A 23,015-nucleotide genomic window follows, 5' to 3' on the forward strand; every position below is an offset into this window, starting at 1 on the left:
AATAACACACTTTTTAATATCTCTGTGACAGTCACTTCTCCTGTTTTCTGAAGAGGGGAAAAAGGTTGCATCCATCAGCTTGAGAAGAGATGACCAGTATGACCAGTATGACCACTTAGAAACAAAAACCAGTCATTTCAGCAAACCTGACAGAAAAAAGTACAAACATTTGAAATCACAATACCAAAATGTTCTTGTTATATTACAACAATTTATTAGAAAAGACTGAAGAATACATCAGTGACGCGAACTCAGCATGCAACAAGACCACCTATATTTCCACAATAATAGAAATGTACTGATTGGAAATGCTATGACAACGTGTTGAATTCTTCACAAGCTACAAGGCCAATTTGAGAGCTCTTGCTTTCACACAGACTGACAGACAGATCATTGACTCATCTGATAGAAACTCGACTCCAGCTGGATCACAGATGCCACATCTCTCTGGCAGTCGGTGTTTCTCACCACTAAATCTGTCTCTTCCTGTTCTGCTGTGTCTATGAATGAAACTCCAACAAGAGCATCTAACACCTGTGTTGCCATGGTTACACCACGCACCCTGTGGATGAGAGGTGTGGCAGACATGTTGCTGCATTTTATTAGCCAGTTTATTAGATCCCAAGTGATGAATTAAATGTCCATTATCATCACAGCTAGCCTGAGACTGGCACATATGTTTTCCCATGTACAGCATTATGAAAACCATTTTTAAAGGAATATAATGAATTAAAAAGATGCTTGAGGTATATCGGGTGTTCGTTACAGAAAAGTATGACTCTGACTATGTTACTTGCAATATTCTCACTATTGCCATATAACTAAATTGCTGGCAGTGCAGTCTGTATTGCAAGACTGGTTCCTCAGAGACACATGGTGCTGTACCGATAACGTCCTTCCAATTACTTTGGTCACCAGGAAGTTACTGCGGTCAGTTGTAGTTTGCATGGAAGACACAAATTTGTCTGCAAACGATTCACCAAGCAATAGTGAATCTGTGAGAAGTGGGAAGTAGAAGTTGAAGAAGTCCATAAGTTGCAAGAGAAAAAAACCTTGAAGGGGAGACTGACCTAACTTAATTCAGGTATTTTTTATAGGCAGAATGCCACAACTTTTTGATCACAACTATGTTAAAACAAAAACTGGCAGAACATCAATATCCTAACTTTCCCCCCAAAATCCACTAACAGATAGGCTCTAAAATAAAGGTTGTATCTGCATGCATGATTAAAACTCAGAGGAAATGACACCAGATGTATAATGCATAGGGCAGAGCAGTTTACACACTCACTCTGTCCACGGATGAACACAGCAACACTCCACCAGCTGGGTGTCCTGCTGGTCTGATTGAATCCTCCTTTCTAGCCAAACACACTGATCCTGGAAATAGACTCCATTTATTTTCACCTCACACCTTTCAAGTAAACATGTTGAGCTAGATTCAAGTGTTTTTCTGACACTCGTGGATCTGTCTTTAGTTAAGATTTCTTTCAAAAAAATAAAAAAATAAAATCATCCCATATTTTAAAAGAAGCAGTGAAGCATTATCAGCATGTGTAGTTTTCCAGGAAGAAAATGAAAGCCCAAGTGTATTTTGCATGACTATTACAATCTTCTATTATACAACTTTAAAAAAAAAAAAAAAAAAAAAAAAAGGTTGCTAAAAGGGAAAAAGTCCATATATTTTATTCGATTTCTTCTTAACAAAGCTGAGGGGGGGGGGGGGGGGGGGGAGTGTGAGACTGTCCTGTCTGTGGGGAGAATTTTGCTGTTTGCTGCCATTTTTTTTGTTCCCTTGTAGCAATACTTCTCAAAATTGGAGTATTAGTAATCCCAGCAGTAATCCTACAAATGCATGTGGTAGTTGGTTTTTTTTAATGTTATTTTAAAAAATTATCAGAATGTCTGAATACTTCCTGACAAACACAAATCAAGAACATTGATATGTCATTGAATTCTAGCAGCAGTACCAATGAAAGCAGGGAAAGAAATGACTCACATATTTGTTTGAGCCTTCCTTTCCTACGACTGATCAAAAAACAGATAGGAACAGACTGCACCCACAAAACAGTTGGATCCATGGAGCTGCCTCCCTGCCACTGAAAATGACAAACATCTAAATTTTAAATGCAACTTATTAGGAGGATTCACTTTGCAACAACATGATTATCTTTCTGTCACTGCATGATGATTGGCTGCCCCTTGAAAACAGAGGATTTGAATAGTGGGTGAATGAGGCTTTTCACAGCCAGAAGTGTGTGTCTGACATAATCATATAATGACGATAACTCCTCGCTGACATATTCTTACCCGGAGAAATTCTTGGGTTACTTTTTCAGTATGCTTTGGGTCATTATCATTTGCACTGGGAAGCTCTGCCCCAACAATTTTGTAGCATTGGACTGAATCTGAGCAGAAAGTACAGTCCTGTGCATTTTAGAATTCATCCTGCTACTTCTTATCAGCAGTCACATCATATATAAACACTAGTGACACAGGCCTACTGTCAGCCACACATGCCCATGCCATAACATTAACTCCATCATGCCTGACAGATGATGTGATACGGTTTTGGATCATGATGCGTTTCTGTTTTTTATGCTTTTCTCATAATTCAGAAATACGTTTATTGTAGTTTGATTTGATCAAAGATTTCATGTTTTCTAGTCTATTCTGGTCTTCTTGTTTTTGAGGTGAACCAGTGGTTTGTACCTTTCTGCCAAGTATTTACATTACCTGAATGCACTCCCTTTTCATTATAATGCACCAGACAGAAGTTTTGGCAAATCTTAACGTTTTTGCATCGCTCTAATAAGTTTATATTGGTGTTTCACCCAAAGGATTGCCTTCCTCACTTGAATAAACATCAACTCATCAATTATTGAGGAGTCCACTGAAAAGCTGCAAAATTTATGTTCAACACTTGGAATCCAATAAATATCTTTTTTTTCATGGAATAATGAAGGAATAAACTTCAGGTGTCCATCAAAATGCTTGTCAATCAATCATTAAATTGCTTTTGAGCCCCTGAAAAAGGTGGACTGTGTATAAAAATGGCTGAAATTCAGTTTGCGACTGAAACAGTTGATGCAACTTTTTTTCTTTTTTTTTTTTAAATCTCCTTGGATTAAACCTAAAGACCTACACTTCAATCATTCCTTGTTTGTCTGATTTAAAATCCACTGTGATGGTGTACAGGGGCAAAACTACAAGGACAAATGTATCATCGTTGAAGAACTAACTGCATATGTGGACTTCAGAAGACGCAGCCACTCTGTGTAAGCCAATGGGATCCCCGCAAGGAAAAAAATATATAACAACACATGTTTTTAATCAATTTTTTTTTTTTTTTTTAAAAAAACCCCTGATATAAGTATCTTAACGCTTAATATTTTGTAAATTATTTCAGGTTATTCTCAGTGTTCGCCTTACTATCCTGCTACATGGATTTCTGCAGAATTTAATCCTGTGTGATTTAAACCTTCCAGGTTTATAGAAAACAAAAGGCCTAACCAGCTCTGTATACCGCCTACAAGATGGCACAGACTCTCTGACACTGCAGCACTATTAAAAACTCATAGGAACAGATGAGTCGATGCAGGATACAGCATCTTTCCACAGGATCAACATGTGTACACCCACAAAGGTGCTGATGTTGCACAGCAAAACACTCTGTGCCGTTTGTGAGGCCTTGTGAGGATGATATCCACATTTCTGGACCCAAAAAAGAAAAATGCAGAAAAGCTGCGCTTTCAGAAGGGAGGGGAGCGTAAGAAAGACTTGTGTAAAGCACGGTATAATCACTGCTAGGAGTCCATGGTCGATTAAAGGTCTTTTCAAAATACAGTTTTACATTCAGCTTCCTCTTGCTGTTTCCATAACAACCATGAAGGGATAGATGAATGTGCTCTATAACCTTCAGGACTAAAAACCAACAAGAAAACACACACAGCAGCTGCATACACGAATACACACACATGCATCTGCCAGCCACTTGGAAACAAATGCGCGCGCACCCACACGCAGACAGACACACACTCCAGGCAGCTAAAGTCGCTCTACCAAAGTCTGCAAAAGAACAAAAACACACACAGATTTAGTGGAGTGGGCAGAAAAATTCAAACAAGACTCTTGTGAGGCAGCACACAGCTTTAAAGCAGTATCCCAATTATTCTCCTTCTCCTCATTGATAATCAATCACCCCGATCAGTTCAGACAGGATATCCCATTAGACACCTACGCACCATCTCATTATCCCCAACCCACAAGTCTGCTTATGTCACTCAAGTAAAACTTTCAAGCTCTGCTCTTGCCTGGCTCGCTTTCACACTCATAAATGCATAATATCTCTCACACACACAAAAGATGAAGCAATTCCCAGTGCTGCACCTATTATGCTTGACACAGGAGTGGGAATTGATTGAGTATTTATTATAAGACAGATCCTCCTCAGCAACTTCAACTCTCTGACAGAGAGGCCGAGTAGTCCAATTAGAAACTGATAGGACGACAGAGGTTACATAGGAGGTGAGGAGAGGATGGATTATACAATGTGGGTGCGCTTTCACTGTGGACCTTAATTAGCTCTTAGTTGTATTGTTTGAATCAGGGAGAGTATATTAACCTCCAACCCTGATCAAATACCTCACTAAACACCAGAGGCACACACGGTCAAACACATGCACAGCTCTGTACTAATTTATTATATATAGACCTTCACTGGCTCTTCTAAAGCTGACGTTAACTGACCTTTGTTTAAAAGTCTTATATCCGTAAACAAGCATCATATGTAACCCAAAACTCGGGCTTTCCCATTTCAGCCCTAAAAATATTTGTTGTGCCTTTCAAATGGGCCCATTATACTTTTCCTTATTTTTTTGTCATATACATTACAATGTGTTATAGAGGTAGATGCTAATATTAAACATACTATGAGCTTGACTGATACACCGACACACCCAATATATCAACAGATAAGCCGTTTGTCAAGATTTTGGCGAGTTTTTAACAACCGATAAATTCTACATTTCAAAAAGTAAAGAAGAGATGGCAGAAACACCCTTCAAGCATGTTATGAGTGCTGCTGTTACAAAGTTTGTCCACCAGAGGGCACTTCACAGTTGGCAACAATGTCACAAATGTCACAAAGGCCCAGTATATGAGACATAACGATTATTTCTAACTCTAAAAAATTGGCTTTTATTGGTTTTGTTCATTTGTTGTTGTTTTTTTTTAAGTAAAATGCAAGCCAGGATATAGTTTTAAAAAATTAACTGTAATGATTAAAAAATCTGTAGCATGATTACTGCTGTAAAAGTGCAGAGACCATGTTATGCATGCAAGTTCGTTCATAGAGCTGCTCACATGGAAAAAAAGTTGAATTGTTACAAAGTCTAGGTTGATCACAGAATATTGCCACAGAACATAAAATATACTGGAGGTGTCCTTTGGTACCCCTCGGCCTCCTACTTAATACATGTATTGTATCACTTTGTTCTTGAGTCATCAGATTCGCAAGATTTTCAGAAAATTTGACCTCACTTGACCCTGAGGCTGAGGTTGTTAAGATTCGAACACCCCCAAGATTTGTAGTTGATACAATTGTGACAACAATTTGAAAGCCCTTTGTCGCTTTGTTCTAGAGTTATTGCATTCACAAACTTTGGTGTCCATGTTGTGCACTTGCCATCAGCCTTTTACAGTTGAGGGCTAATAAAATTTATGGTGCACAAGGTATCTAAAAAACAAAAATAAAACTGGTGTTCTTGAAAGCCATGCAAAGGGTCATCAGAGGGCATTAATCAAACGGCCATCTTTTTTGTTTTTAGTTCATGGAATGGCAACCTGTACATAAACCACCAGGTGTATCAGTTCAGGTCCTTTTGTCCATTCACCAAATCCGTCGCTGTGATAACTGTAAACCCAGGAAATGATAACTAAACTGTCCGCTTACTGATGTAATGACCAGTCAAAATCACCTTGTTAGGCTAATGTGAAACCTAAAACCCCCAGACTGTTTCTCCCAAGGATATAATTAAGAGTGCACATCCACACACACACATGCACACTTGCTGTCTCTGGCACCCGCTGGGTTAATACTTAAGAACATGCTTAAAGCCGCAAAAAAGACAATTAGACACATCTGCAAGCCATTAGGTCTAATCACATAGCGCAGCACAGGCAGAATAACGCAGACTGCGATTTGGCCTCTATTTCATTTAAACATGTAGTCAGGACTAAATATTAGACGCAGAGCTCACTGCTACTTTCCTCATAATAAGAATAATCACAGCACAAAAAAAAGGTCTCCAACAAAACCTTATTGCCGAGAGTTTCTACTATACACCACTGATGGAACAATAGACCCGGCATTGTCATACAACTGTAGTTCATCTGTTCCCCCCTTACACACTTCCTCCTGTGCAGTGAGGAACAAAAAAAAAAGGATTAGAAGGGATAAGTGTGATTGTCTGGCCTATGAATAAACTTGACTGTTTCACAGACAATGAAGGTGACACACAGTAGCTCACACGCTTTTAGGGTAACAGTTCGATTTATTTATTTTTTTTTTTTGTCAAGTCGTCTCCACAGTAACCTCTACCTGTTTGGTTTAATTGTACTAACAAAGCGTTCAGAAGTGAAACTGTGCTCAGTGAGAGCTTTCAGGATCATTGTCCTAATCTCACTGTCAACAGAGGCAAAGCAAGAGCAACCCAAAAAAACACCGCCCTGTAATAGTCTTGTGTGATTTTATATAGCAGACTTGGTATTACACATGTATATTTACTAACCCGCTTTAATGTGCCAGTCTATACGGTTTTTCCATCTTTAACACGCTTACGAGGAAAACAAACGTCGATCCACTGATGTCACTGAGATGCTGCTTAAAAAACAAAAAAAATCAAGCTGTGTTCATTTTCCTTCAAAGCTGAATCAAATGATTGCTTTTATACTTATATTATACTCTTGCGCCTTTGACTTGTCTGTAACGTCAGACTCCCAAAATGTGGAAAAAACTAAGACTTTCAGCTCCCTTTACTTAGTACCAAGTTGTCAGATTGCAGGCGCCTTTAAATTGGCTCACCTTTGGATCCCAACTACACACCTGCAAAGTGACTGTGATGCTACATGGTTGACAAAATATGTCCACAGACAAGTTTTTGCTTGTACTCGTACCTGGTGTAAATGCCATCCAGGATGCCCACACAGGCCGCTGAGGCTGGGACGTATGAGCCCATCTGAGCCATTACACAGATAAGAGCTACCTGGCGAATGTAGGAGCTCTTACCCCCCATATTAGGCCCAGTGATTATCATTGTTCTCCTGCCATCACCCTAAAAGGAGGGAGAGAGAAGAGGATAATAGCTGTGACATAGACAGAAGGCAAACGAGAAGAGAGACAGAAAAAGATATTTGCATGCTGTCCTGCACAGCTGAAGCTGTGGGTGGACTGAAAGCTTGGCTTCTCTTCCTATTGGCTTGTGCTTCTGTTACAAGATTAACCTACACCCACTCCAGCGCTGAGCTAGGAAGCATGTGTGTGTATGCATGTATCTGTGTGGTTTCGTGTAAGTCTATGTGCGTATTCATGTGTAAGACAAAGTCTGTGTGCCTTTGCAGTTTTGTTTCAGCACGCTCTCAGTGCATTAGCGAGCAGGCAAATGTCTGTGTATGTTTTGGCTTGGCTTTTTTTTTTCTTCAAAGTTCTCTGAATGAGCCTGTGTGTGTGTGTGTGTGTGTGTGTGTGTGTGTGTGTGTGTGTGTGTTTACCTGTAGTTCAGTGTGGTTGGGCACATACTGGTTGTGCTCTCCCATCAGTAAATCTATAGCAGGATGCCTGCCATCCCTGATCGTAATCTGGTGCTTATTGTCACACACCTCTGGCCTAAAAACAGAACAGTCAGTTAGGCGTGTGAACACACACCCACACAGAGTGTGAAGACAAATATGTACAGAGTAAATGTTAAGCTGTACTGACAAAGATTTCTTTAAGGCAAATTGGTATAATTAAAAATAAAATTAAAAAAGTAGAATATTGTTACTGTGTAAATATATTCTACTATCTAGGATTGCAGTGGAAATCAATACAACACTTAATTATGTTGACTGTAATATTTATAGGGATGGGTACCGGTGTCCGGCGCCATGATGGCACCGGTTCTGACATAAACGGTAGTAACCAGACCGAAAAGCAGCGCACATTTCGGTGCTTTATTTTCCTGAGCTGTGATACACTTTAGATTCTAGCCAATCATTTTACGTTTGCGAGGATAGTAGGTGGGGCCAGGTACGTACGTTCTTTTAGAGCAGAGCTACAGATTAAAAATGCCCAAGGCGAAGCGGTCAAAGTCTGGCTGTACTTCACAGCAAAAGATGCAAACTCAGCAGCCTGCAACAAGTGCTTTAAGCTGATACTGTCAAAGGAGGTAACACCTCAAATCTGATGAAACACCTGGCGACGCATAGCGTTTTTTTAAAAGCCCAGAAATGCGCCGTATTTGATAGCTTGCTGCGAGACCTCACACCGAGCACATCTACTGCGGGTGTGGTGCCAGTTATCAGACCCGGAGTTAGCAACATCCCCCAAAAACACGAAGAGGAGAGTCCTGGCCCCTAGCCCTGCCAGTGTAGCAGAAATGATGAGGATGATGATGGCAGCAGCAGCCGTTCTTCTCTGCGTGAGTAGCTTAATGTTGTTCGTGTGTAATTTACGTTGAGTAGGCTAACCACGTTATTACATTAATGCACGTAAGGTGAACTAGCAAACATCATCATAGCTACATGCGGCTGTCTTCTTGTTTGATGGCAGATACTCCCTTCACCCTGGCCAAAAAGGCTAAAATGACCAAAGAAAAAGTGGAAAACAGTTGAACATGAGAAGTTTTTGGACAAAGTTTGTGTTTTTTCCATTGTTTAAGCACTGCTCCCAGCCAAGAGTGATACCATATATGCCCCATAGCTGCAGAAAAGGCTAACATTGTTATCTTTTTACAAAAAAAACAGCTGAACATGAGAGGTTTTTGGACCAATTTTGTGTTCTCCATTCTTTAAGCACCGGTTTGAGCACCGTTTAAGCACCGGCACCGTTTCAAAAGTACCGATTTGGCACCGGTATCGGATAAAACCTAAACGATACCCATCGCTAATTATTTATTTTAAAAACTATAAATAAAACAAAAATGATCATCATTTGGGAAAACTTGGGAAGATCTGCTTTACCAAGAGTAAAACTGCTTCTTTTTGTCATTTATTCAATAGAAAATATCCACATATCACGGATATGTGGATATTCTTATGTTGAAAGACTGAGTACATTTTGAGCTCAAAAACTAGAATTTTTCCTTCAGCACAAATAACTTCTTGCTGGCTATTTGCATAATTGTCCACCACTCATTGACCTCAGCTGGAAGATGTTTGCATTTTCTTGCATCGACAAATCCTCCCAAAACACTTCAATGTGGATCAAGCCATTTTTTCCCTCCTAGAGGTAGATTAGTGTTCTTAGGGTTATTACAACGCTGATATGTTCACTTCCTGTTCAACTTCAGCTCTTGGACAGATGGCCTCTCATTATCTCAAAGCACTTGGAAATTATGCATAATTCATAGCTGAATCAATGACTGCAAGCTGCAGAGTCTGAGACAGTGAAGCAAAACCAAAACATAACATTCAACCCACAGTGCATCATAGCTGGTATGGGACCATTTTCCTGAAACGTTATGTGGTCTGTGCCAAACATATCTCATGTTACAACGACCCTTTATCATTCTTGTTCTCTTCATCTTCCATTCATTAGTTCAGAGCACTTTATTCCAAAAGTCCTGTTGCTTTGCTTATATGTTGATAGTTCAATTGCAGTTTTTCTCAAATGTTATTTCTGGACAGCAAATACTTTTTCCTGGCAGATCTCCCGTGCACATTGCATTTGTCCAGCTTGTGCAGTCCCTCTCTTACACATGCACTGACACCAACCAGCTGCAAGAGTTAATTTCCGCTGATTACGTTTTGGGGTTCTTTTTGTATCAAACAGTCTGCTTTTTGGCTCAATTTGCTGGGGCAGCCAGTTCCACAGAAAATCGCTTGCCAGACTCATTGACAGCCACATTCTTTACTCTAAATAACCTTAAAGACCTCTTTAGGTCTTGGCATGTTCACTCAACAAACGTTAATAGCACAATAAGACACAGGGTGCTTTCAGCAGTGCTCTGCTCCATCTAGAAATCCAAGCATTTCAAAGAGAAGACATAGTATAAGACTCTACAACAGCAATGTGAAGTGCATCCTTCTATACGGTCTGAATCTGGCGCATTACCAAGAATGACATCCTAGCAATCACGTTGTTCCCTCCAAACAAATGCTCACACATGGAAAAGTAGAGGAGAACTGCCTGTCTCAACATCACCCATAGAATAAAAACAAAGAATTGCTATTACAGGTCCTGAAAGGATAACACAGATTGCCCTCAGATGGGCGCCATAATCTGACGGAAGAGGAAGATGTTCAGACCAAATGAAATATTGATGAGGACTATGCTAGCAGTGCTACAAAAGATGGGTCTCTGATGGGTACAGGCATAAGATGGGAGGCTGTCACAAGTTGGAGCTTTACGTCCCACATGGAAAGAGAATAACAAACCACACATGGCAGAGATTCCTGTCATCATCACCTAATCTGGAGCCCTGGATTCTGAACTGATGGATGTGAGGCTGCAGACAAATGTGGGAGTGCACTAGTTTTTCCCGTGTGTCTGACGTGCTTTCTTAAGTTATTTCTCATTTTCTTGGTTAATAGAGTCTCTTTCAAGTTGGATTAGAGGATTTCTTGGTTGAATGGGTTAAAAAAGCCAACAATATCCACTTTAACACACAAACCGTAACATTTCCAGTCAAAGAAACTAATGACAAGTAGGACATGCAAATACAATGGAAAGAGGGCAGGAGGTAGCAGTATATGAGAAGAAGCAATCCTGAAACACAGAAATTTGTAGCACAGCATAAAGGTGTGTGTGTGTGTGTGTGTGTGTGTGTGTGTGTGTGTGTGTGTGTGTGTGTGAAGCAAGCAAAGAGTGAGTGAGTGGGAGAGATGTTGGAGTTCTGGCAGAGCACACTGCTGAGCGGGGTGCACACACCCACACACAACCTGTCTGAGACTTTAGGACACGACACGACCCCGAACCACACACATATACAGTGTATCCCACACATAAAAACACATGCACACACCCAATTTACATACTCAAACACATGCATCAATATTTATGGTCATCGTGAGAGGACATCACCTGCAATAGTCCCCTTGTTTAGCCACCTCAGCCAATGAAAAGAGACAGTCCATGGTTGCTAGGTGACTAATAGCCCTTTTCATGGTGTGGTAGTGCTCCCCAAACTGACTGTAGAGAGAGAGAAAAAGAGATTTTGAAGTGTTCTGAGTAGACAGCACTGACGGTGTACTTGACTAAAACAGACTAATTCTGGCAGGCTGAGAGCTGTGGAGGCATACCTCTGAACCACAGACTGGCATGTTTTCAGATTTTTTTCCCAGCTGAGTTGCATTTGTGTGTGTGTGTGTGTGTGTGTGTGTGTGTGTGTGTGTGTGTGTGTGTGTGTGTGTGTGTGTGTGTGTGTCTGTCATACTCCAGAAAATTGGTCCACTCCCTCTGGCAGTCCAGCATCAGCTGCTCTCGGAGCTGCTGCAGCTTCTTGTAGCGGTCCACCAGGAAAGGAGAGTGATACCTGCTGACTGCCTTGGTGCTGCAGAGGAGACAGGGGTAAACGTGAAGTACAGAAGGCAAGGCAAAAAATGGACTGAAGTGAAGAATTAAACTACTGGATTTTAGCATATAAGAGGAGTGTAGTATACTAAAAAGAAATTAATTTAAAACCACTTTTACACAAGTGCTGATAACTGCTGGACACCATGTATGTAATTCTGTGCCCCCTTAAAACGAAGAGACAACTTGTTGCATATCTACTTGGGTTATGACCAGATTAAACTTAATGCAAAAACATGGAAAATAAATGTAATTTTGTGTTGCAATATGTATTGTGTACTGTAATAACACTGTAATGAAAGATCTCTTGATACTACCGCATATTATTCGTTAGCAGGCCACCTGCTAAATCCTACACTTCACAAACCTACAGTGAGGCTTGCCCCTTTCTTGGTCTCTTTTTTTTTGTTTTCTTGGCAGACTTGTCACACATGTTTCAGATCATCAAATAAATACAAAATGCAGTTTTTAAATGATGATTTAATTTATTAATTGAAAAAGGCTATCCAAACCTACCTGGCCCAGTAGCAAAATGTAATTACCCCAAAACTGGTTGTGACACCCCTGAAGGCAAGATCTGCAATCAAGTGTTTGTAATATACTGCATCACTGGGGAGGAATTTTGGCCCACTTTGCTGTGCAGAATTGTTTGAATTCAGCCACACTGAAGGGTTTTTGAGCAGGAAAGGCCTGTTTAAGGTCTAAAAACATTAATGTCAGCCTGCACAATTTCACGCAAATTAGATCATCACTGCCAGTAAATGTAGCTATAAGGTTTTTCTACTCTATGATCTTTTTTAATATAGAATACTGTTGCACTAATTGGTCCATGGTAAGTATTACTAGTTTAGAACCAGCAGAAACATCTTAACGCTTTTTCCCCACCCATTATCGTCTCATACTTCAAAAATACAATAGCTTAAGTTTGAAATTTAAAAAATAAATAAATGAATACATTTGCTTGTCCTATTTATAAGAACCAACATGGACTTGCTCCACCCTCATTGGGTGAGTTTGTTAATGTTAAAATTGAATATCAGAATTCTTAACTCTTAATATCAATATTAAGAGTAACCAGAGCCTCTAGTAAAGGCCTCTTAGACATATAATATGTAGCAATCAGGCGTTAACAGTTAAAGGTAGTGAGATTTGGAATAATATGCCAGCTGTAATAAGAGAATTTACAATCTTTCATCACACACATCTCAAATGATGGCTACAGAGAAATCAGATCTGTGATCAGTCATTTTATGCTAATATGTCATATTTGATCTGTATGCTTTCATATGTATTTGTTGTCCTGCGCTGTTTTATTGTATTGTTCTTTGTACTGTGGATTTTATTGTTGTAATTTTATGTGTTCTTGTCTGATGGGGTGTTTTGTTTGTTTTTGACTTGCCAGGGACTACAGGAGAAAAACAGGCCTCTGGCTAATTCTGGAATATTTACAGTGATATGTTTATTAATATACGCTGTCCCTTTTAAATAAATAAATTAAAATGCCAAAGCATCTTAGTCAGATTAAAATCCGGACTTTGACAAGCTACTCCAAAATCTTTTTTTTTTTTTAATGTAGCCATTCAGAGGTGTTTCAGATCACTGTTCTTTCTGTCCATAACTCAAGTGGATCCCATCAGGGACAAACTGATGGCTGGATATTCTCCTTCAGGTTTAACGTTCTTTTAAGAAATGCTGTGTTAGTTTTAACACAAGATATATAAGGGCCACAAACTTTCAAAAATGTATTCTTCTGTCTTGTAAGTCCACAGAAAAATTCCCCAAAAGTATGAGGTAACTTCAGTTAACATCTCAGCTTTTGATCACTGAATTGTGAAGCCCTAGTGCTGATCTGCTTATTGGTGCCTTGGCTAGATTCCCCCGCCTGTTCTTTGATTGGATACCACTCCATCCAGCACTCTCTGTTAACCAATTTTTGCTGTTCTTTGCTGGTTATTATCTCTGCCCCAGTGACTTTAGAGTCTGGGATTTCACAGTAGCACAGTTCTCCCCTTTACAAAAGCTTCCGGTCCCCTCTGATGAATTTCAAGGGACCCTCAGAGTCTTTCTGTAAAGGACTATGACATTTACATAACCATTAAGCTCCTTGCAGGTGGTCTTTGCTGATCGTTAATGGCATCCTGCAGATGGCTGAAATTCATAGGTTTACTATTGATAATATTGATCTGTCCACCACTCTACCTTTCTTGAACACCAAGGACCTTTATTATTCCAGCAAAAAATTCATTTTTGCCAATCCCATCTGTCTGTTCAGACCCTAAAGAATCCATTCAGCTGCAGGACCTTTGAAAATCCTCACATTTATCTTGCAACCCATTGAAGGACCAGAGGTCTTTGTAAACCACTTACCTACAATATGACAAAGGTTTATAATATGACAATCTAGGAATCTTTGGCTACCACATGTTTCAGCCTCTGGGGGCAAAGGTCAGGGATTCAGGGCTTCCCGTGCCATGTTCATGCTGAAAAGCAGTCTTCATAAATGAATTACCCAATACATACTGAAAATACAACATATCAGATGTTTAAACTCAGAAACTTGATTTGTATTTAGTAATAAATGCTCATTTTGAATGTGACACCGGCAAAATGTTTTTTAAAGACTTGGGGGAGGGTCACAAATGAAACACACCCGGTGAACCAACTCAAAATTAATTTAGTTAATTTGCAAATGGTAAGTTACAAAGAGCATCCCAGAGAGGCTGAATGTTTCACAAGTGTGTTAAATTAAGCATCATTTTTCAAAAAACAAAACATTTCACATTTTTTCACTACTCTTAGTTAAAATTGGGCTTTTTGCAAATCAGTGCAACAGTTTGTTTTTTTCTTATTCATATGCTGCTCGAAAAACAAACAAACAAGAAAAAATTGTAGCAGAGTGTAAATGAAACAGATCTTAAACAGGACCCAGGATTTTAAAGATTAATGCTAATATTTGGTCATTTAAAAATCCAGACAAGACACAAAAATAAACAGAATGCTCTGATTTCTTAAACTGAATTATTTAATTTTTTGTTTACACCCTGCTTGAATCAGCTGATTGTTGTTTGTGGTACTGCCAACAGGGAAGCTGCAGTTATTTGCAACGACAACACTCATAGCATGGTTGAAGTGTGCTTTCCGTCTCTTCTTTACTTTTCAAATTTTCATTTATTGGCCATTATACCATCAGATAATATGAGCCCATCAATACATCAGTCTGGCTCTAATCAGTAGTGCTAAAGTTAAAAAAAAAAAAAAAAGTAAGCTCAAATATGCTAACTCCTCAATAGAGCTAAGGGAAACATGCCTATGTTACATCTAAACTGGACTATTGTAATACACTGTGTACTGGAGTTAGTCAATCATCTCTTCTGCATTTAGTGCAGCAGTTGGCTCAGATGTTAGCAGACTTCCACTGGTCTACTGTGCATCACAGAATCCATTAAATAGTGTCACTGTTTGTGTTTAAAGCCTTAGATGGTCTCACACCTTCAAATGTCTTCGACGTGCAGCATTCAAATACTCCCTCATCATTAAGGTCTCCTTCTCAATCTTTTCTGATCACTGTTTAGTTATTTGTTTACTCTTTTTCTTTTTTGTCTAATGCGCTTTAGTTTTAAATGTGCTATGGGAAAAAAAGTTTTTTACAGCATTTATTTTAGAAAAATTGCCCAACAATATTTCTATTGTGCAATCCAAGTTAGATAAGTCAGATGTGATTTTTGACATCACACAATGAATATTAAAATCAATGCTAAAAAAAAAAATAGTACATGTAAGTGTTGTTTGTAATGCAGAGGTGAGTGAGCTGACCTGCTGATTTTGACCCATTCAGGTGGAACAATGGATGAAACTGAGTTCTTCACCTCAATCAGAAACTGAGGGCAGAGGAGAAAGAGGAGGAGAACTGATAAATAAGACCAGAGAAGACAGGGAAAATAATGTGTCACTCTTGATTAAAACTGGCAACCAGACACAAAAACACAGACATCAGACCATCACTGTTGCTGAGTCTCCCACCTTTCTTTCACTTCCAGCAACACACACACACACACACACACACACACACACACACACACACACACACACACACCTCCTGTCCAGAAACAGTCGTATATTCGAGCGCGGGGGCCTTTAGTATCAGACGGATGTCTTTGCGGTGGTCTTGACTCTCACGGAGGACAGTTTGGATTTGCTCCATTCTTTCCTGCAGCACTGGGAATCCAGACAGATCTGAGAATAGCTCCGTCTTGTTCCCTGACCTGCACAAATACACAGTCCAAATGTGACTGTTACTGGTAATATATCGCAGCGCATTTTCTAAGAGATGAGCCTGTGGTCAGCTTGACCTTTCAATGATGAAAACTGAGGAAAAGAATTATCCATGTGACACTAGGAGGCCTTTTCCTCTCTCATACTGTATGCCAACTATTGGTCATACATTTATGGAGTGACAGCAGGCATCTCCCACTGTGCCATATCTTACATTTGTCAGCCCAGTTTTATGATGCTGTGTTGTTTTTCTGATTGCACCGTTGAGAATTCATTTTCTCTTTAACAGATATATATTTTTTGCATTTAAGTAAAATATAATAACCCAACACACATCAAGCAATCTAAATTATGCTTCTGTCAGTTCCACACCTGTGCTGCTGGATACTTACTTGGCTGCCTTTTCATTGAGCACCTTTAGGAAGCTTTGGGCTGGAATCAGCTGGTCTGGAGTGTCCAACAGAAGGCTTCGAAGTAGCCCTGAGCTGATCTGGGAACGCATGGCTGGTAGCAAAGTCTGCAGTTCCAGCCCCAGGCGAGAAAGACTGCTACTAATGAGGTAAAATTCCTGAGTAGAAGACTGGAAAGATGTGCAAAAAAAACAAAACAAGCAAAAACATTACTAAGTATGTACCAAAGTGGCTAAAAAACTATTTCAAATTGGTCCTTTGCCAAGTTGTGTTTGTTGCATAGATGCAATATTGGTTTATCACTTGAGTTGGGTGGGGGTTTTTTTTTTTTCTATCTTTAGGGGGTTAGGGTTAATAAATATTCTTCATAAAATGGTCAGGTTTAAGGATTGGAATCAAAATGAGCGAAAAAGCAACCCGTGATCAAAGTAAAAATTTAAAAGACCTTCAGAAACTCTGGGGACCTATTACTCAAGACCACTATCAAAAAACCAGCCTGGCTCTTTGGAAGCAAATATAAAGAAACCACTCGTGACTCAAGACTTTTGCACAGTACTGTATATTCATGTTTGTAAGTGTGTTGTATTATCAGGGTACTCTGTAAGGCAGGAAGATTACATCATTAAATCTTATCCGCGCTGGCCAGCAGCCGAGCTTAAAGAATAGTCATATATTACATCCAAAGGCTGTGAGAAAACACCACTCACTACAAGCAGCACCGACTGCACGTCTTCACAACAAAGCATCAAGAAAATAAAACACTACCCTTCAATATGCATCATACTATATTTGCTGTATTACACAATAAAAAAATAGAAATGTAGATACAGGACTTGGCTGGTGCTATTTAGCATCTATTAAGAAGCAAATGATACATTTTATTATCTGCAAACGGCAGCTGTCTTGGGAATCACTGATAATCCACAGTATAGAAAACAAAGCAGCCTATAATCAATAACTTCTTATATTTCTTCAAGATCAGTGTTGCGTCTTTAAAAATAAAAGTGCCAATCATTTCAGACTAAATAGAATTAATGAGTAATCAATCAGTGATAATGTAGATTATACTGACCTTCTATTGCCATTAGCAATGTTACTGTATAGTACCAAGTCTTGACCCTCGGGTTAATGAGAGGTCACAGTGACAGTGGTTTATGGTATTAATCACATGCTGCAGTTTTAATGCTCCTGCCCCCGTGTTGCTCTTTTATGGACCCAAACAGGCAGCTACTAGAGGCCACAGGCATGCCCTCTCTCCCATTATGTCAGTGGAGCCGTGGAGACACAAGCCATTACACACAGGCCCATTTATCTACAGATGGGCAAAATGACAATTAAGGCCCCTCTGTGTGTCTGCTGCGTGTGTGTATGCATGGGTGTTTGAGTGTATGTGTGCGTTAAATGACATTTGATCATTTTCTTTCAGCAACAGATGAAGGAATCCAAAAGCTGAACATGAAACAAGACATCAAGGTCAGAAACAAAGTGTCTTTTTTCATTATTGCAAACACACGCACGCACACACGCACACACGCACACACACACACACACACACAGAAGATGAAGCCTTCTGACATTTCAAAAATGGGTCAGATGGGAAATGAGACTGTGTCAAACAATCAGGTAAGCGCCACACAGGAGGCTGCTCCCTGCTGTTAATCAAGCGTGCCATAAAAAGAGAGAGAGAAACAGATAAAATGTCAGTGAAAGAAAGAAGAAAATCTTCTTGCCTTTCATTTCTATGCAAACCAACGAGAGGAATTATTTCACAAATGTTGTCCCCCTGCTGTTAGAGCTGGAGGATTATTGCAAAAATTATGATCCGAGTTGTCTTGTTCAATATAAAGATGATTATTTAACGATGCTAATTTTAAAACTATCATCCATTTATTAAACCCGCCTGTTCTCGTATCCTACAGGATTCAACAACAATGCCACAAAAATTGTGATAAAATATAATAAACATTATCCAAGTTATTTATTTGTGTTCTTTTACCTTTTTGTGATATATGCTGCAGATGCCTCGCTCCAAGTCTGGCAGACGTGACAGCAGGGATCGAATGGAATTTAGAGTCAGCGAGTCCGACTCCAGGATTTCCTGCACCGCATCCTGCCTCTCGGATATAGACCTGCAGTTTCATGAAAGAAAAGGTAAGAAAGAAAGAAAAGACTTGCAGAAATTAAGAAGATAGCAAGGATAAGAAAGAGTTGAAAGAAATGTAAATGTTCTCATCAGGCTCATCATCACCAAAAGAAACGTGTCATTTGGAAAGCTGATCAGTTCTGATTGAGATAAATGGGTTTCCTTAAAGTTGATTTACACATGAAACAAATAAGCGCCAAAGTGTCCCTGATTAGTTTCTATGTAGATTCACACTTGCGCCTTACGTCTAAAAATGTGTCAAATTTTCAAGAACATTCAAAGCAAACAAAGGTGACCAAATGTTTAAAAGATACAAGTATTCATAGAAAACGTTAATCCAATACCCAAATCACCAACTTAACACTGTGACTGCAACCTGTACTACTGCACCAAGAACTGCAGTCGCAGTTCTTTAACGTGTAAAGTCACTTTAAATAACTGAAGACTGAAGAGCGCTCAGCTGAAGACATCTACGTGGCCTAAATAAAATCCCTCGACTGCACAAACCAGCACTCATGAAGGTACAGCTGCTTGTAGCTTCATTTCCCCAGTGACCTTACAAGACCTTTGACCTCTGTAGATGTGGTTGACGCTAAGAAGATTAAGATATGCTTATTAAATTTAAACATTTGGAAAATGAAAAATTCTGCATTTGGGCCAGGTGAACTACTAAAGCTATGGATTTAACGACATGACGAAAATCACTGAAACAGTTTTGTTTATAAAATGCAGAAAAAAGCCTCATATTAAAGTCCTCTATGAAATGCTTTTTAGTCCACAGTAAGGCCTTTCTGTAAGCGTAAGCATCCAGAAAAAAATGGACTGAAAAAGCAGATCAAAAGAAGCTTAGTGATGTAATAAATCGGACATCACAGATCACACTATTGTGCGAGTGTGTACGTGCACATGCCCACAAGTGTCTGTTCAATGCGCTGCTGTGCTCTGTATCTTGGAATTAATGTACCTGGGAGTAATCTGGGTTTTATTCATGTTGAAAGTCTCTAGAGGAGCTATCTGTATAATCTGAAAGCAGTGCTCTATCCACAGCAATAATCCCTGCCCAGTGGCAGAGGGAGGGCCACACACAGAGAAAATGTTCACACACTTAAAAACACTACAGAGAACTGGAGAGGTACTGCTGTGTGTCCTCAGCAGTGCTTTTATTTAAGGAAGTCACCTCCAAAACATATTTGTATGTATTTTCACACCACAGTCTCTCTAAAAAGAGAAACAGCTGCTCTGCCATATATCCTCCCAAACAACACTTACATATTTATATGTGAGAGCAGCTATTTTATTCTAAATAAATAAATAAATGAAAATGTGGAGCTGGTTATAATTTTCATCACAGTCGTGAGTCCTGGACTGGGATGCAGGCCGCCAAGCAAACATTAATATTATTAACAAAGGCCTGCCTCACACATCCATTCCACCCTGTGTGTTCACTATGCACCCCAGCTAGGTGAAGGAATTGACCTTTTCTAGGAGCTGTCCTGCTACTGTGATGGGGCTAGTGTGCTCCATCCTAATCCTCATGATCTTTATTTTGCCTTTGTTGACAGTGAGATCTATTCCTGCTGATGTTGATGCCAGGTGTGCAGTTATCGCCTACATCTGGCCAGGTCATCACCCAAGTCGAGATCATCCAGTTGTGCCCACAATGTCCATAAATGCCATTCCATTTTCCTTGCATAGACATTCTCCACTATATCACCAGAATGAAAAGTACAGCAAAAGGTGAGAGCAGATGCTCCTGACAAACACCGGTCCTGGCACTGAGGTGCTCCAACAGCTGTTCCTTACGTATGAGTCTGGAGGACATTTCCTAGTAAGTGCAATCTATTAACTCTTTTAACTCTATTACCAGCTTTAAAACCTACTGGGAATAACCCTTGGCACTTTTTTCAAAACTATTTTAAAAATAGGGCAGCACTGTTGCCGCACAGCAAGAAGCTCCTGAGTTCAATTCCATCAGGCCGGAGTCTTTCTTACTGGGGTCATGTCTTTCTGCATGTTCTCCCCATGTTTGCATGGGTTCCCTCCGGGTACTCCGGCCTCCTCCCACCATCCAAAGCAGTTTGCGGGGATAGGTTAATTGATCAATCTAAATTGCAAGTGGGAGTGAATGTGAGCGCGAATGGTTGTCTCTGTGTGTTAGCCCTGCGACAGACTGAAAAGGATAAGCAGAAGCAAATAGATGGATGGATGGATAGTTTAAAATATTTCAGGCTTGTTTATAAAACAAAATAAGTGGATGTGCATTAGAAGTTTGAGGGTGGTCTCCGCCCGTGCAGCGACTCTTGGAACCTGGAAACTACTCTAATAGTTGTCAAACCAAATCTTTATTGATATACAATGAGGTGTCGAAACGCGTCATCAAGCGTACATGGGAGGTTGTTAAATGTCAGGGTAGCATTAATGGGGGAAAGAGCTCAGGAGATTCAAGATTCAAGACCCGTTCGTCATGTGTAATCCTCAAGAGGAAAATCATATATTTTTGGGGGGGAGATGCAAATGTGCCTGAAAATCTCACATTTATCTCATGTCAGGTAATTAAAACCAAACTTCTGAGATGATTACATACTATTATATATCATTCTTTGTTAAATCCAATAAGGAAATTTACTGCCAGCATTTAACCCATCCTAATAAGTGAAACAGTGAGCAGCCTGTGTGCAATGCCCAGGGACCGATTCTAGCTGTAAGCCTGTGTCCTGGCCAGAGACACAGAGACAGAAAAATTAACCCAGCATGTGTCTGATGGCAGGATAAACTGGAGCTACTGGAGGAAACACACAGAACAATTGGAGAAATGTGAAGCCTGTGACCCCTCTTGGTGTGTGGCAACAGTATTAACCACTGAGCCACAGTGCCTGAAAATGATTATCACAGGCATCGTTCTAATATGAGCCAGTTATCACATGTGACATGAAAGTGGCATTAGTGCTGCCTCAGAGTCCTTCACTGTGGTTCTGTGATCCAGAGAGCCTCACAACGCAGACCAAGCTGCATGGAAATAAAGTTTGAAGCACTGAAAAACTAAATGATAAGAACGGACACTGAAGCTGAATCGGTATTGACAATCATGCTCCATCACGTGTCAGAGTGTATTCTATACTCACTGCAGGTCTGTAAGGGGCTGGCTCACCCACTTCCTCATTAGTCTCCTTCCAAACGGAGTGCGAGTGTGGTCCAACACCCACAACAGACTTCCTTTCACACTACCATCTGTCTGTGATGGAAAGAGCACACATAAAAAAGCTTAAATGTACGTTAATGGTTGCCAACATATTCTAAGAAAAAAAAATAGTAAGGAGAAGGAAATATGAGGTGAACAAATGGTGTAAGCCACTAGCAGACATGGTAGGAGGCTTGAGCTGATCTTGAACTCCATATGTGACACGTGACGCAAATGGCGTAGCAGCAGAGTCAAGCTGAACCTTTGAGTCGTCACCCACACACAAGTAAACCGAACGAGACTTTTTGTTATGGCTGAAATGTCAGTTCAACTTAACTATCCATTCATTTTTTTTTACAGTTTGTGTAACTATAACTGACTGTAGATCTTTAATTTTCTAACAACAATCTCAATAGCCTTAAAAAGATTTTTCAGTCGTTAAATCTGGGACGTATCAACACACCTGCCAGATGACCATGTGCAGCTGTGATTAAAGCTCAGAGTAACAAAAAGGTTGATTCAAGTAAAGCAACACAGAAGAGCTAACTCTTCAGGCCAGGACTCCACAGTCTATTTACACCTACAGGCCAGTGGACACTCTTTCAATGATGAGGATGTACACATCCTGGACAGGGAGGAACGCTGGTTTGAGTTCTTATATCAACTTCCACTTGCAGTTACACCTTGGATCTCAAACTTGAGTGAACAGCAAAGATCCGTTTATTTTTTTCTTTTTTGTTGTTTTTTGTTTGTGTGTGTGTGTGTGTGTGTGTGTGTGTGTGTGTGTGTGTGTGTGTGTTGGGGGGGGGGGGTGCTTTTTCAAGTGGTCTTCCTTTCATTTGAAAGATCATAGCTGGGTCTCTAAAACAGACCAGTTTTTAGAGGTTTTCAATCAAAAAGGGTTCAAGCACAGACAAAGCATCCTCTGAACTTGCTAAGTTTGCTCCTACAACCCCCATATTCATTGGTTAGACTGTCAATATTGTACCATTTGGTGAGCAATAGGATTCAGTGAAGTCTATTCCTTTGGAGAGCTATCATGCACCCGCACACAGGAAATTGATTTTTTATTTTTACCAATCACCACAATCTAGACCTCACCTCAATTTCTCTTAAATGAAAATTAGGCAAAAGCAAGGCGACAAAACAGGATTTGTAAGCACCAATCTAAAAAGACCAGTAGTTCCAGTCAGACAATGGGACAATGATTGATCAAATTTAAATCAGGTATAGTTTTTGTTT

At 39.9% G+C, this 23,015-nt stretch overlaps 1 protein-coding gene across 4 annotated transcripts in view; it reads right to left on the bottom strand.

The window, feature by feature from the left end:
* The window catches only part of msh3 (mutS homolog 3 (E. coli)), a 62,171-nt gene that overhangs the window by 25,924 nt on the left and 13,232 nt on the right, over positions 1-23,015 (bottom strand). For 3 of the 4 annotated variants that reach the window (XM_014414447.4, XM_014414446.4, XM_014414448.3), the window contains exons 12-20: positions 21,718-21,827; positions 18,449-18,581; positions 16,435-16,622; positions 15,864-16,032; positions 15,584-15,648; positions 11,634-11,750; positions 11,282-11,389; positions 7,771-7,885; positions 7,177-7,334 (exon numbers count right to left, since the gene is read on the bottom strand). In XM_014414447.4, the coding sequence (XP_014269933.3) occupies positions 7,177-7,334; positions 7,771-7,885; positions 11,282-11,389; positions 11,634-11,750; positions 15,584-15,648; positions 15,864-16,032; positions 16,435-16,622; positions 18,449-18,581; positions 21,718-21,827 (1,163 nt within the window). The remainder of the gene's footprint in view (positions 1-7,176; positions 7,335-7,770; positions 7,886-11,281; positions 11,390-11,633; positions 11,751-15,583; positions 15,649-15,863; positions 16,033-16,434; positions 16,623-18,448; positions 18,582-21,717; positions 21,828-23,015) is intronic. The other variant, XM_014414449.4, reaches the window with a different exon arrangement.

The sequence above is a fragment of the Maylandia zebra genome, linkage group LG12 (assembly GCF_041146795.1).
Source record: "Maylandia zebra isolate NMK-2024a linkage group LG12, Mzebra_GT3a, whole genome shotgun sequence".
Classification (NCBI taxonomy): Eukaryota; Metazoa; Chordata; class Actinopteri; order Cichliformes; family Cichlidae; genus Maylandia; species Maylandia zebra.